The following is a 13,659-nucleotide window of genomic DNA, read 5'->3' on the forward strand; positions in this document are numbered from 1 at the left end:
CAAGATGGAGGCACTGCTTTACAGTGCAGGGCAGCTGGAGAGCAGGGGGTACCCAGTTGCTTATGTGCTGCACCATGGGTCCCTAAACATGGGGAAGTTTAAAAAGCCATTTCCCCAATAGATGACTAGCTTCTTGCACTACTTGAGGGAAGCCAGGAGTTGATCTTTGATCTTTCTCACTTGGTTAGGAAGGAGTATATTATTCATGCTGTTTTCCATCCTATTCTTCCTTATTTTTATAATCATATTTATATTATCATAGTGCCTAAACACAATAGTCATGGAGCAGAGCCTCTATATGCCCGGCGGTATACAAAAATAGAACCAAAAAAAAAAAAAAATCTCTGCCCTAAAGAACTTAAAATTTAACAATAAGACAAGAAAAAGTAGAAGGATACAGACAGTTGAGAGTATACAGAGAGACACAGAGAAGCTAAACACTGTCAGTTTTTATAGGTATAGCAAACAAGAAGCATTTTAAATAGGAATTTGAAGCAGAACAATGAAGTAGATTTGTGGAACTCCTCCCAAATGTAAGTAGAGAGAGGTTGTTAGCCATGTTAATTTCAAGTTAGGCAGAAGGCAGGGCAGGTTGGCAACTTAGTAGGCCATCGCCTACAAATATGTGAACCAGTTAGTCTCTTAGGTGCCAATGTTCCCTGCCTTCTGCCAAAAGTGAAGGAAAGTATGACAGTTTTAGCTGTGTAGGTGGATCAGAAAGTTCATGTTGAGAAAAGCAATGTAGAAGAAATCAACACAATTTTGATGTATATAGGTATTAGGACCTAGAAAGAGGCCTGATTTGAAGATAACACTATTACAGGACTGAGTGACAGGCAATATGGCAGTGTTATCCAGAGTGATTGAGAAAGGAAGGAACTGTGTGGTAGAGGAGGTGAGACCTTTGTTTTAACTATCTTGAACTTGAGCTGATGACATCCACAAACACATTTCAAAGAATAGGCCAAGATTTTATTTTGACCGACAGCAGACAGATCAGGAATACAGAAGTAGTTCTTTGAGTCACCAGTACAGAGATGGTAGCTAATTTTTAATTTGTGGATGAGAAAGGGACCAAGGGCAGGACCCTATAGAACCCACAAAGACAATTGTTAAGGAGATAATGAGGACAGGGATTATATGGCCTTGTTGTCTGAAATAGCAGGAGACTGGACTCAATGACCTGTGTTCCAAAGGCATACTGAAGGAGAGGCAATAGAAGAAATGAGAGCTGACAGAGATATAGAATCCTAGGGTGGACAAGATTTTTAAGAAAATGGCACAGCTGATTGTTTTAGTGTCTGATAGTTCAAGGAGGATAAAGAAGGAGTCCTGGTGCTGAGATCTGACAAAGTTGTCATCATTATACACCTTGGCAAGAGTGATTTCAGTTGAGTGCAGGAAGCAGAAGTAAGATTAGAGAGGATCTCGGATGGAATTAGAATGGGTGAATGGTACAAAATGAGTGTGAATAGCTCAACCATCTCAATGATCGATCCTCTAAGTGAGTTCAAAGGTGAAAAGGGAAATAGGCTGCCGGCTGAAGAGGCAAGAGAACTCAAAGGTGTTTTCTTAAAATGGGACTTAAGACTAATAAACCAAGCTTGTATTCTTAAGGGAAGGAGCTAGAAGAGCATGGGAAGTTTAGGAGAAGAGTAAGGGATGAATATGTCATGAAGGAGTTTATAAGCTGGAATTAGTTGGTGATACTGGTACAAGTGGAAGGACTGGAAGAAAAGTAGACAATACATTTCTGCATCTGTGAGATAAGAGAAAGAAGAGAGTTGTATAAGGAGGAATAGGAAGGGTAGGTAAGCTGCGTGGAGGGAAAGCCTTAGTTTATCTCATGAAAGAAATCACATGGTCCTGCAAAAAGAGAGAAGAGGAGGGAGGAAGGCAAGTTTGAGGAGTGAGTCAAAGCTGGTAAAAAGCAGCTGGGATTGTGAGTGTGGGATTCACTTATGCTGGAAAGCTAGAGTTGTTTAGCTAGGAAGGAAGATGACAAACAAGAATGAATCCCATGTCATTCTAGCTTAAGGTGTATACTTATCCTTTGTGTATAGAAAAACATAAAGAATAGAATGGGACAGCCTACAATGTATATTTACATTGAATGTTTAATACTTAATGTATCCTAAATCATCTTGCAAACAATGAATTAAATACTGATGACCTGAGAACATTTTACTGAGACAGAGAAGAGGAGCTAAATAATCATATTTACTCTTGCCTTTTTTGAAAAATGTCATAGGATCTTTATATTTTCTTTGGAGAAATGCCGAAGGCTTCCAAAATGACCTCAACTAAGTTCTTGAGTAAAGATTTTATTTCTTGAAGTTTGGCTATAATACCGGCAAGTCTTTGAAAAGTATGTTCTCTTTAAATTTTGCACAACAAAATTACTCAAGTTTATCTCACCCACAGAAATGTCAGGGATTCTAGTAATCTACTTCAACATTTGAAAAAACTGCCATTACATGTACAGACAGTAATATCTCAGAGAGTTAGTTAACCGTGTTAGTCTGACGTTAAGCAGAAGGCAAGGCAGGGTGGCCGGCACCTTATAGGCTAATTAGTTCACAAAGACATGAATGTTCATAGGCTGCAGCCTACTTCATCAAACGCTATGTAATATTTGACAAATTATTCTATAAGGTGCCACCCTGCCTTTAGTATAATTTCAGATAGGAAATGCGGTGGTGTTTGACAATTACAGATTTTTACATTTTTAACAAATTTTTGCATTTGCAGACATTTACAGTTGCACTGAAAAAATTGTATATCAAATTATCCATCTTAAAACATATTCTTATGTTCTTAGGATCATATAAATTAAGTCTATTAACAAGACTCAATTAATCTGTTGGATATGACAACTTCTGCAAGAACACCCAGGCTGTGGGCTCCCAGTGGTAGAAATGTTTTCCTGGTCAGCTTCTACAACAAAGATTCTCAATCAGGGTATACCCCATAGGGTACATGCAGTGTTAGCAGTGTTATGTGTGGAAACATGATCTACAAGGTAAACCCAAAAATTTCAGAGAGGAATCCATGGTGTTTTTACATTCTGATCTGTTGTGGTTTTCCTGAGATCATTGCACCAGAATTGCTCTCCTATTTTTTCTATAGTAAAAAAGTGAGTGAAAAATGTAAGAGGTGGTGTTTTTGGAAAGTTGTCTTGAGTCTATCGAAGTTGAGAGCCACAGTTCTATTGGCAGGGCTCTTGAGCCACTGTTTAAATCTGCCCTCACAGCTGCTCTCTCAATTCCTGCTGCCACCTGCTCTCACAATTCCTAGAGGAGGGCAGAGGGCCATAATTAAAAGCATACTTTGTGTGGTCTGCAAGAAGGTAGTTTTATTTGATGCCTATAATAAATAAATCAATTATGTTATTCTATTTTATTTATATATGTGACTATATATGCCCACATATAAAAACAATTATAATACTTAACTTGTACACAGAATTTCCTAAGGATCTCAAAACACTTAATAGAAGAAAGTAAGCATTTCCAGTTAGCGAGTGGTAACTCTATGCCTCAGAGAGATTTAATGACAATAGTTTGGAAAGTATATATATTCAAATAGTTATATGTGTGCATATCCCATCCTCTTCCTAGGGTTTCAGCCTTGTTCACTGTGTTAAAAGTATTTCAGGAGGGGTCAGCATCTTGAGTGAAGCCACTAGCAAATTTTTGGTTGTATTAAAATAGAAAATATAAAGATAGGCCTATTTATCTATAGGGAATATATGGAATGCTTTCAGTATTTTAAATGTATAATCATGTGCACTCTTATGTTTTTAACCTGTTTGGTTATCCAAAGGCTAATAGGCACAAATTAGCTATAGATGAAGGGTCAGCAATGTTTTTGGGCACAGTGCCAAAAACACCTTCAACCTCAACTTGTAAGATGTTGGCATGCTGGGGCAGCTGGGAGGGGAGCTGTAAGGGGCCCAATCCTTGTTGTGGCAGCACAGCCCTGGCCACTTCCCTGCTGTCCGCCCAGACGTGTGCATACCAAGCAAAATTCCTTCGCATGCCACACTCTGGCATGCAACCTGGGGATTGCCTAACTGCTATAGATGTGGTTATTTGCTTAATACTTAAGAGGGTACTCTAATGTAATATCTTTTCTTCTTTTCAGATTAATTGGCAGTGCATCGGTAGCGCTTAAGGAACTTGTGGGCAACCAGAGTAGATCTCTTCCCTACAAGCTTGTTCCCTTGCTGAATGAAAGGGGGCAAGGAACTGGAGTGAGTGACTTCATTCTTTTTGTTTTACTGTAGTAGGGAGTAAAATATTTTATTGAGAGAGTTCAATATGAAATCAAAACAGCTGTCTTTATAGATTAAATGATTAACAATTTAAGCAAACCACCAAGAAGAGAGACAGATGTAACATATGACTACATCCACAACATTGAACTTAATATAGAAACATTTTTTTTTTAAATAGAGATTTTCAATAATAAATATTGTAATATAGAGCATATATTTTGTTAACATCAACATTACACTGGATACTTGGAGAAAATTTGTTATTTACTTATATGCTAGTTTTAATTCCCATATACAAGTTTTTCAGTGTACATATAATATGTGTATCTCTTTCTACATAGGCAACGATTGATCTGGTGGTAGGATATGAGCCACCAGCAGGCACTACAAATCCAACTGATCCTGGGGGGACAAATATACAAGACACTGAAGGTATTTCCTCCTTTTTCAGAACATTATACTCATAAAGTCATGTGGATTTTTAAAAAATTAGTCACAATTGTTCATCAAAGAGAATGGGAAGTGAATGACAAGCTAGCAAGTCTAAACTAGCTAACAGTAATGTGCTTTTGATTGCAGATGTTGCAGAACAGCTATGCAGAGGAAACTGTTTCCTGATAAAATTGATTGTTCTTTCTAAAGACGCTATTGCTTTCACTGGGAATGGGCTTGTAGCGGATAACTGAAAATATCATTTTTAAGTAAATAAACTTTTTTTCTGACACGCAGAGAAACTACAATAAAGAACTACAGTGATGTAGTGCAGGCCAACAAAAACAAAGCAATCATAATTGGAAAAATTGCATTCCATGCTTTTCAATAGAAGATTCTGTGCCCTTCGAGAAAAACGTTAAAGCAGGGTTGTCCTGCACTAGCTGAGGCTGTACCAGTGGAGGCCATAGACCCCCCGGACCATGCACCATGTATCCCCCACTGCTCCGTGGGTCCCAGTCCTCAACCCCACTGCAGTGTGAATCCCCTCTCTCTCTACTGTGGGCCCCTGTGGACCCCTTCCTACACTGTGTATCTTCCCCACTGTACTGTACACACTATTGTTCTTCCTGCCACTGCATCGTGTGCCTGAGTAACCCCTAGCTGCTGCACAGGGCCCCTCCTCCACTGCACCATGTACTGAGATGCCCCACCTCACCCTAAGCTCCCCAGCTGTGGGCCCCCTGTTGCCTCACATCCCTTGGGAGCCCTGAGCTCCCTCAGCATTGTAGGCTGAGCCATGCTGCACCACCATGCCCCCTGAGGTAAGGAAGGAGAAGCTGAAGGGAGAGGGAGCCTGGAGACCCTGCTTCTGTAGCCAGAGCAATGGAGAGAATGGCAGCCATGAGGGAGCCCAGGTGCCACAATTTAGTACCTCACAAGTTGCATGCAGCCCACAGGCCACATTGGACAGCCCTGCATTAAAGCATTATCCATAGGTACTAAAGGTCAGATCCAATTTCCTTTTACCCAGATGTGTACCATTTTGAGTAGTTCTGGCATTTATACATAATTTGTGATTCTTTCACCCTCTAACAGAATAAAATTGCCCTGCACATCTGCCTGTGTGCCTGCCATAAACAGAATGAAGGCAGAGGATCCTCCCCTGTTCTTGGCAATTGGCATAGTTAGGGCACTCACCCAGAAATCAGAAGACCCTGGTTCTAGGTCTCCCTCATCCAGGGAGAGGTTAAATCTGCATCTCCTGCTTCCCAGCAGGCTGCAGCTTTGGGCCTCCCCTTGAAGCTGACTGCTGGGCAGCCAAGAAAGGGAAGTGAGGGAAGGGAAAGAGAACAAGCCAGAAAGTGTGTGGCTCAGTGAGGTGGATGTTGCTTTGGGGGGAGGAGCCACGTATTCTGGCCTGGACCTCTACTCCCCATGGGATAGAAACTTCCCTACTGCTCTCCATCCATTTTATTGAGTGAATATTGGACAGGTTTTGCCCATCTCTAATTCTGGGATTTACCCAGCCTCGCAGAAGTAACTGGGCATGCATACAACACTGCATGGATACTATACCTGCCTGGCCAGTGTGCAATCCTGTTGATCAAGTTCAGTAGCCATATAAACACCTTTGCACCTGAAACAGAATCATAAACTTTACAGAGTATCAAAAACAGCACTTGTGTGGCTGAGGGAGTGCCATTTAGGTGTACAGTATAAAGTGAAAATAGGACCTAGTTACTAACTGGAAGATACTGTTATGTGTTATACTTTATGTTAAGTGCCAAATCCAACTAATGTGATAAATCTTGTAATCTACCAGGGAATATTTTCTCAAGTACTGCCTGCTATTGAAAGGTGGTGTTTTAATGGTGTTTTTACAATTAATGAAATTACCTGGCATTGTATTAATTTATATTTTGTTTGGCAACAAAACAATAAAAATATACATGATTTAGCATTGCTTCATTGAGGATGTGCTTGGTTTCTGGTTAAACTCTTCCCAAATATTCATGCTTTCTGTAGATACATTTACTTTGCTTATCTCGAGTAACCTCTTCAGCATAATTTATTATGTTTATATTTTATCTTCCTGCACTTCACTAGTTAACTTCTGTGTGTTAGTGCAAGTTTGTGTTTATATAAAAGCTGAACAAATGGGGTCTAACTGATTCTTCACTGAAATATATACAGTACCCTTTGAAACTGAAGCAAGGTGTAATTTGTGTAGTGTCATCATTACAGAAGCAGTGAAAATGTAGAGCACTGTGAGTTTCATTTTGTTTCATCTGTACGATTCTCATTTCACTGCAGAGCTGAAACTGGTTACTCTTACATTATCTCTGTCCATTATAGCCAGTGTCCACAGATAATAGTTCCTTTATAACTGGTATTCCAGTGCCAAAGCTGGTATGGAGGAGAGTGACATGGCCCTGGCAGAAATGTGTGCCTTCTGCAGTATGAAATGTTTCCATGAATTGAGGTGCCTTAGGTTACATAAAAGGAACCAGGTTTATTAGAAACTTCAGCCCAAGATACAAGAGGTCTGGAAATGGAAACAACACATTCAATAGCTGAAGCTGTTCATTCTGGCATATATTCTCTCTTACCTTTGCAAGTGCAGGGGGCCCATTGGGAACAGTATATTTGTGGTTCTGCTGTTCAAAGGAACAGCAGGATTTAGGAGAGTCATATAGCAGCCCCACACACCTGCTCGGTATGTGTCATTTGCCATATAAGATTATGCAAGGTGTCTTTTTGTGCCTGGGAAACTACAAAGCAAGGAGGCAGGACTGGGGAATTCATTGCTATGCAGATTGGTTGGGGCTGATCCATTAATTGCCTATCCATGGTTGAAAAGGTTATGTGAAATAGCAAATATTCCACCTAACCTTACCCTAATTTGCAGCTAGTTTTGGACTAGTTCTCAGAAGTTGATTTTCATGAGCTGTTAGTTTCATCAGGAAGCATAAAATTTAAGAATGCTGCATATTTTAATATTAAAAGTAAATAAACATAAAGGATATTTTCAGACTATTTTCAGATCTCTGGGTATAATTTGGTCTGAATTATCAATTATGCTCTTTTAACTAGTATTAACAGTATTTGTTTTTCATATTGGTTGCAAAGAGGGATTCCAAATTCCCAGCCAAAGTTTTAAGTTAATTAGAAAAGGGCCAATGAGGGGCCAGTCACCTCCTGTGTCACTTTTTGTGGCCAATATGAGGCAGAGAGGCAGAGAGCCCTCAAAGGAAAAGGGTACCAGCCTTCCATTTCCTCTGCATGCATTGCCCTACACCTTTCCTTCTGAGGCTGCCCAGTACTGTGCAAGTCTTGTCAAGTTTTGTATTGGTTGAGCTGGGCATGCAGTTTCAAAGCTTGTTTGTGCCTGAGGTTAACTGCTCCACTGTGGTGTGCAGCATAATGCTGTTGTTTGACGCCTCTCCTAGATTTTGGACTCTTGGTGTCACTGAACTCAAACTGTTATATCATAGACAGCTCATAGTGTAGCCTGCAATGGCTTATGGAGATTTAATGCAGTGGTGAGAGAGGAGGATGTTCTATGTTAGAAATATATGTAAAGTCAAAGGTGTAACCTTTCCATGTGGTTACAAAAACCCGTTTCTCCAGTTTGCCTCTAGTGACGTGTCACCTTTAATCTTGCAATGGCAGTATAGTAAAAAAAATCAGGCTGATATCTGTTGGCAGAGCATAACAGGAACAAAATTAAAATTATGGACTCCTGGGGTGAAATATTAGTTTCACTGAAGTCAATGGGGGTTTCTGCCTTGCATGGCAGGAAGAGGAAGACTATTACAAAAGACTTTGGTTACATTTCTATAATTCAAAATATGGTGATGTAAAGATTGACTCAAATCATAAAAAAGCTAGCTCAATGTCAATAAATATCTCACATAGATGATTGTCTTAGATAGCTACATATTAGAAAATGCAACTAAATGCCTTTATTTCTGGAATGACACATGACAATTCTAAGAATATGCAGTAACTCCAGTTATTTCAATGCCACAAGTTTCCAGCAAAATGTTAGTTAATTGTTTCATATTCAGTTCATTTCACATGACTCCGTAAGCCACCTTTCACATTGACTATTACGGTGCACTTTCAAAATAAAAATAAAATTATAAGTGGGGCTGCCTAACCAGTAAATTACATGGCCATTGTAGGAGAGGGATTGTGACACAGCTGCTAACTGCATGCTGTTGAAATGTATAGATTAATACAGTATATAGCACTTCATCTTTGTATCTAGGAATACTTCTAACTAAGATCATTAGGGACTTGATTGATTGATTTTGTTCATCATCACCGCATATTGACAAACTAAGAGTTCAATAGAAGATAATTCACAAAGCCAGAAAACATAAAATCAGCTTCCCTAAAGTTTATTTGTATCCCTATGCTTCAGCCCAGTTTACCCGGAGCAGTAGGTTGTCTGTAGATGTGCTCATTCACGTTCTAATTAGAACACATGGGTTCTACTTAGAATACTCCACCGTCACCTCACTGCCATGTGTATTAAGCCCCCACACATTTCAAAATGGCTGCAGGGGCGCTTTATCTAAACCTTGTCAAATGAGCTTTAGATAGAGCATCCCACTGCTATTTTGAAATGCATGAGGGCTTAATACATGTGATGGTGAGCTGTTTTAATTGGCGTGGCTGTCTGGGAGCCTCTCTAATCAAAGTAGCCCTTCTACCCCTGAGCATGATGTGTACAGGCAACCATAGGTACCAACACTTTCAGCCTGCTCTCTTCTACTGGCCCTATAATGTCTATCTTCCTACATCAAAATGAATTCCAGGCTTTCATAAGCCCCATCTCCAGATAATAAAGTTACAGATCCCACCAACTGAGCTACCCTATATGCAGGACTCTTGGGTCTTTACATTCAGATGTTGTTCTATGCAGGAACAAGGTATTTAAATAATTCAGTATCACCTCATTTCAAATGGGAGGATTAGGGGGAAATTATGGTACACACTTTGGGATTACAAAGCATTTTCTTGGCTGCACAATATATTGGTTACAGGGTTTGAGGTTCTTTTAAAAAAACCCACAAATTGTGTCATTGTTTATGAACTGTATAAGTCTTAATTATATCCTACTACCTTTATCCTCTGTCTCCAGTTTTGTAACTGTTTAACACCAACTAGACTATTCCATTCCTTCTTTAAATCTTTCAGCAAGAATTATTCTTTAATTACCAAAAGAAGTTAACAATATCATGGGAGATGATTTTTTGTAGTTTGACATTTTGTAGACCAGTTTTGCAATAGTGAGATATTATTGTATGACAGTGGTGCACATTATCAGATTAATTTGTATAGAAACTTTCCCTGATTCAAAATATAAACTTTATTGGGGCACCTTCAAAATTTCAATTTACATATAAACACGAAAGTGCTAATCTCCACTGTTAAATAGGGTAACCCAAAGGTTTTTGCCTTTATTTACACCAGTTCCTTGATATTAAAACACTACTATGCCAGAACCCAACCTACTCCTAGCAAAATTAGCTTCAACTCAGGTAGGTCTGGTTCCTGCCCTGTGGACATGAAGTAATCTTTTACAGCAGCTACAAGCATTTGAAAGATTGCATGAGGATTCTTAGATATTCTCTATCTTGGAGGAGAGCATTTTAAATATAAATTAGCTACAGGTAATCCAGCTCCTCTAGCTTTTAAGTTAAAAAGTGACACAATGGCTAGATTTTTTTATTATAATGAAAGTAGTATTAATATACTTTACATGCAAGTCTTTGACTTCATAATTTTATTCTGGGAATGTTGACATTCTCCTGTGGTATTTGTTTACTAATTGTGCTGTTTTTTTCCTTGTATTAGAGGGAGAAGAAGATAGAGGTTATGAGGATGAAGTGGATGGCACAGCTGGTGGAATTGCCCCAGCAGTTCCAAGTGGCACAAAGGAAGCCCAGCTTGCTCGGCGCATCGCTAAAGGAAAGAAAAGTCGGAGAATCCTTTCAAACAAACCACAAGACTTTCAGGTAGCAGAGTTCCAAATACTGTACTTAGCTTTTTTTCTGCAGAGCTTGGCATAATTTGCTCTAGGTATTTTCAGGAAAACCTGAATGTCACACAAATGAAAAGCAGGTTTGAAATGACCACATACTCTAAATCTGCCAGCTATCTTAGTGTTGATTAATTTTCTTTGGTGTAAAAGAGTATAGGAAAAATACTATTGACATTAAAATGACCACACACCACATAGACATCATTTGCCTCAGGCTGTGTGTACTTACTTTTTTCAGATTCGTGTTAGGGTCATTGAAGGTCGTCAGTTGTCTGGAAATAACATAAAACCAGTAGTCAAAGTTCATGTTTGTGGCCATACACATCGGACGAGAATCAAAAGAGGGAACAATCCATATTTTGATGAGGTGAGTATTTTGAGAACACATACTTCATTGTATCTGAGAATTAGCTGGCTTGTCAAGTTAACACAATTCTGTGATACCACATTATAAAACACCACATCACAATTTACTTTATAGTTGACAAACTTAGGAAAAGCAAGAGTTAGGGGGGCAATCAAACAAAGAGACTAATTTTGAACACTGGTTCTTTTTTTTTCTTTTTTTTGGCTTAGCAAATATCTATATAATCACTATTCTGACTCAAGAAGGAGGTACTGTGGCAACAGCTGGTTAAGACCAGAGACTGCCATTGTGGCAACCTTCCCTGGTTTGGGGCTTCCTGCAAGCCCTTTAAAGTTCCTGGCTCCCAGGCAGCCTAAGAGTTGGCCCACACTGGTCCTGTGCTGCCTGGGAACACTTTAAAATTCCCAGCTTCTGGTCATCATGGGAGTCCTTTAACATTTCAAGTCTCTGCCTCCTGATCAACCCCTGCCACTGCCATTTAGAAAGGCCCCATCAAAGGGGTGAGGGAACTGCTGGGAAATCCCCCATAGCATCAGGTGCTGGTTAGGGTTCTGTGCCCCTTGATGAGCCCCTGCTGCCACTGTTTACATGGAGGCAAAGATGAGAGTGTTCCCTGCAAATGGCGGCAGGAGCCGAAGGGGTGTCTGCACCCCCTAATCAGCCACTGCTGTCATTGCTGACATGGAATGCTGTCACCCTTGCCACCCAGTGGCGCAGACCTTCCCCCCACCCCCGCATCAGCCCTACCACTTCCCCCTGCCCTTCCTGTGGGGTGGGGGACACCTCTTCCTACTGCCCCCTGTCCCTTCGGAAAAGGGGCTGTTCCTGGGTTAGGACAGAAGCAACTTCTGCCTGGTCCCAGCCCACTGGGTACCCTAACCAGTTTGCTGCTGGGTGGACTATCAAGGATCCAGCCACTTTCCCTCTTCCTTGGAGGGGACAGGGAGAGCAGGGAACTATGGGTAAGTGGTGGAATACCTGTCCACACATTCATTTTTTCTTGGAAAACTTTCTTGTGACAAAATTGTTGTTTTAAACAACAACTTTTTTGTTGGAGATCCACAATTTGGGTCCAGATCTGTCATTTTTTAGTAGGACAAAAAAAGTCTAAACGTGTGGCCACAGGCTTTTCGTCACTTTAAAATAGCAGATAAAGCAGGATAAAATTAACATCTGCCTAAGCCAATAAGAAATCAGTAACTTGGAAAAGTATTTGGAGCTCGTTGTAGAAAATTGTCAAAGCATAAGTTTCAGCACAATACTGTCATTAAAAAGACTTAGTACATCTTTGGTTATATAAAAAGGAGACTATCAAATAGAAGTAAAGATACAATCCTGCCTCTTTCTACAGCACTTGTAAGATTAAAACTAGAATTCTGTGTCCAGTTTTGGTATCTGCAGTTCAAGAAGGATGAGGAAATTCTAGAGAAAAATCAAGGGAGGGGCAGAAAAATGATCCAAAAGCTGCAAGATAAACTGTATCATGAAAAGTTTGAGAAGTTCATTGAAGTGATTTTTGAGAGAGATGATGTAAGCACTGTATGCTGCTTACATGAAAAAAGATATATACTAGTGGAGGCAACAAGGTTCAGCTTTCAGCTTTGCAAATAAAGGTATAACAAAAGCCAGTAGATTGGGGTTGCAATTATTCAAGTTCATGACACAAATTCTAGCCTAGGCCAATTAAACATTGGAACAAATTAGGGTAGGTGGTGGACATGCCAGTGCTTGCAGTTTTTAAAACAAGAATAGATATCCTTCTACTCTACAGGAGGACAGGCTAAATAATCATGGTAACCCCTGCAGTCTTGCTTACTTATGATTTTTATAATGACATGTGAGGCATTCATTTTTGTTTCCATATAATGTGAAAATAAAAGCCCCAGTCTGTCTTGCACAATTCTTATGGAATAAAGGAGTCAAAACATCAGAAAGAACCAACTTCTTTCTTTCTGAAGAAGAAAGCCACCCCCGCCAGCACAGTTGAAGCCCCAGGTGGTGTGTTTTGTATCACCCTTATTACATTACAGCTTTTGGCATAGGTAATGTTTTGGCAGTATATACAGGAAATGAAATGAAGCTGGTTGCACTGGGATCTGAATAATTTCCTGGTCAGCTTTAACATCAGGGAGCAGGCTAAGGTGAAATAGTGTAGTTCTGGGGATCCTCCCCCACCTCTTGGATAATGTGCTGAGCTGGAAGATCAAATTTGGTGGGTTTTGGTTAAGCATATTTCATAAATAAACAAAGTACTCCAGAGCCTCCTGCTACCAAAACAATCTGTGTTTTATTCCTGTGGAAGCAGGCATAAATTCTGACTGTGTAGATTGCTAACATTACCTTCACAGTTAGGACTATCTGGGGACTTGTTGACAAGTACAGCAGAGACACAGAGGCCAAAGATCAATTAGGTAATGAAGACAAAACTGCCCTCTCAGCTCCTGAAGGGCAGGACAGTACTTGGAAGCTTGTAGCACAACTGCACATTTCTATACCTGTTCTCTGGTAAACAGTGGATTTTAA

At 39.9% G+C, this 13,659-nt stretch overlaps 1 protein-coding gene across 4 annotated transcripts in view; it reads left to right on the forward strand.

Annotated features, from left to right (window-relative positions):
* Positions 1 to 13,659, forward strand: part of MYOF (myoferlin) — a 121,807-nt gene that overhangs the window by 24,262 nt on the left and 83,886 nt on the right. For all 4 annotated transcript variants that reach the window (XM_019484240.2, XM_006276618.4, XM_019484241.2 and 1 more), the window contains exons 4-7: positions 4,147 to 4,255; positions 4,621 to 4,711; positions 10,583 to 10,743; positions 11,008 to 11,136. In XM_019484240.2, the coding sequence (XP_019339785.1) occupies positions 4,147 to 4,255; positions 4,621 to 4,711; positions 10,583 to 10,743; positions 11,008 to 11,136 (490 nt within the window). The remainder of the gene's footprint in view (positions 1 to 4,146; positions 4,256 to 4,620; positions 4,712 to 10,582; positions 10,744 to 11,007; positions 11,137 to 13,659) is intronic.

The sequence above is a fragment of the Alligator mississippiensis genome, chromosome 6 (genome assembly GCF_030867095.1).
Source record: "Alligator mississippiensis isolate rAllMis1 chromosome 6, rAllMis1, whole genome shotgun sequence".
Classification (NCBI taxonomy): domain Eukaryota; kingdom Metazoa; phylum Chordata; order Crocodylia; family Alligatoridae; genus Alligator; species Alligator mississippiensis.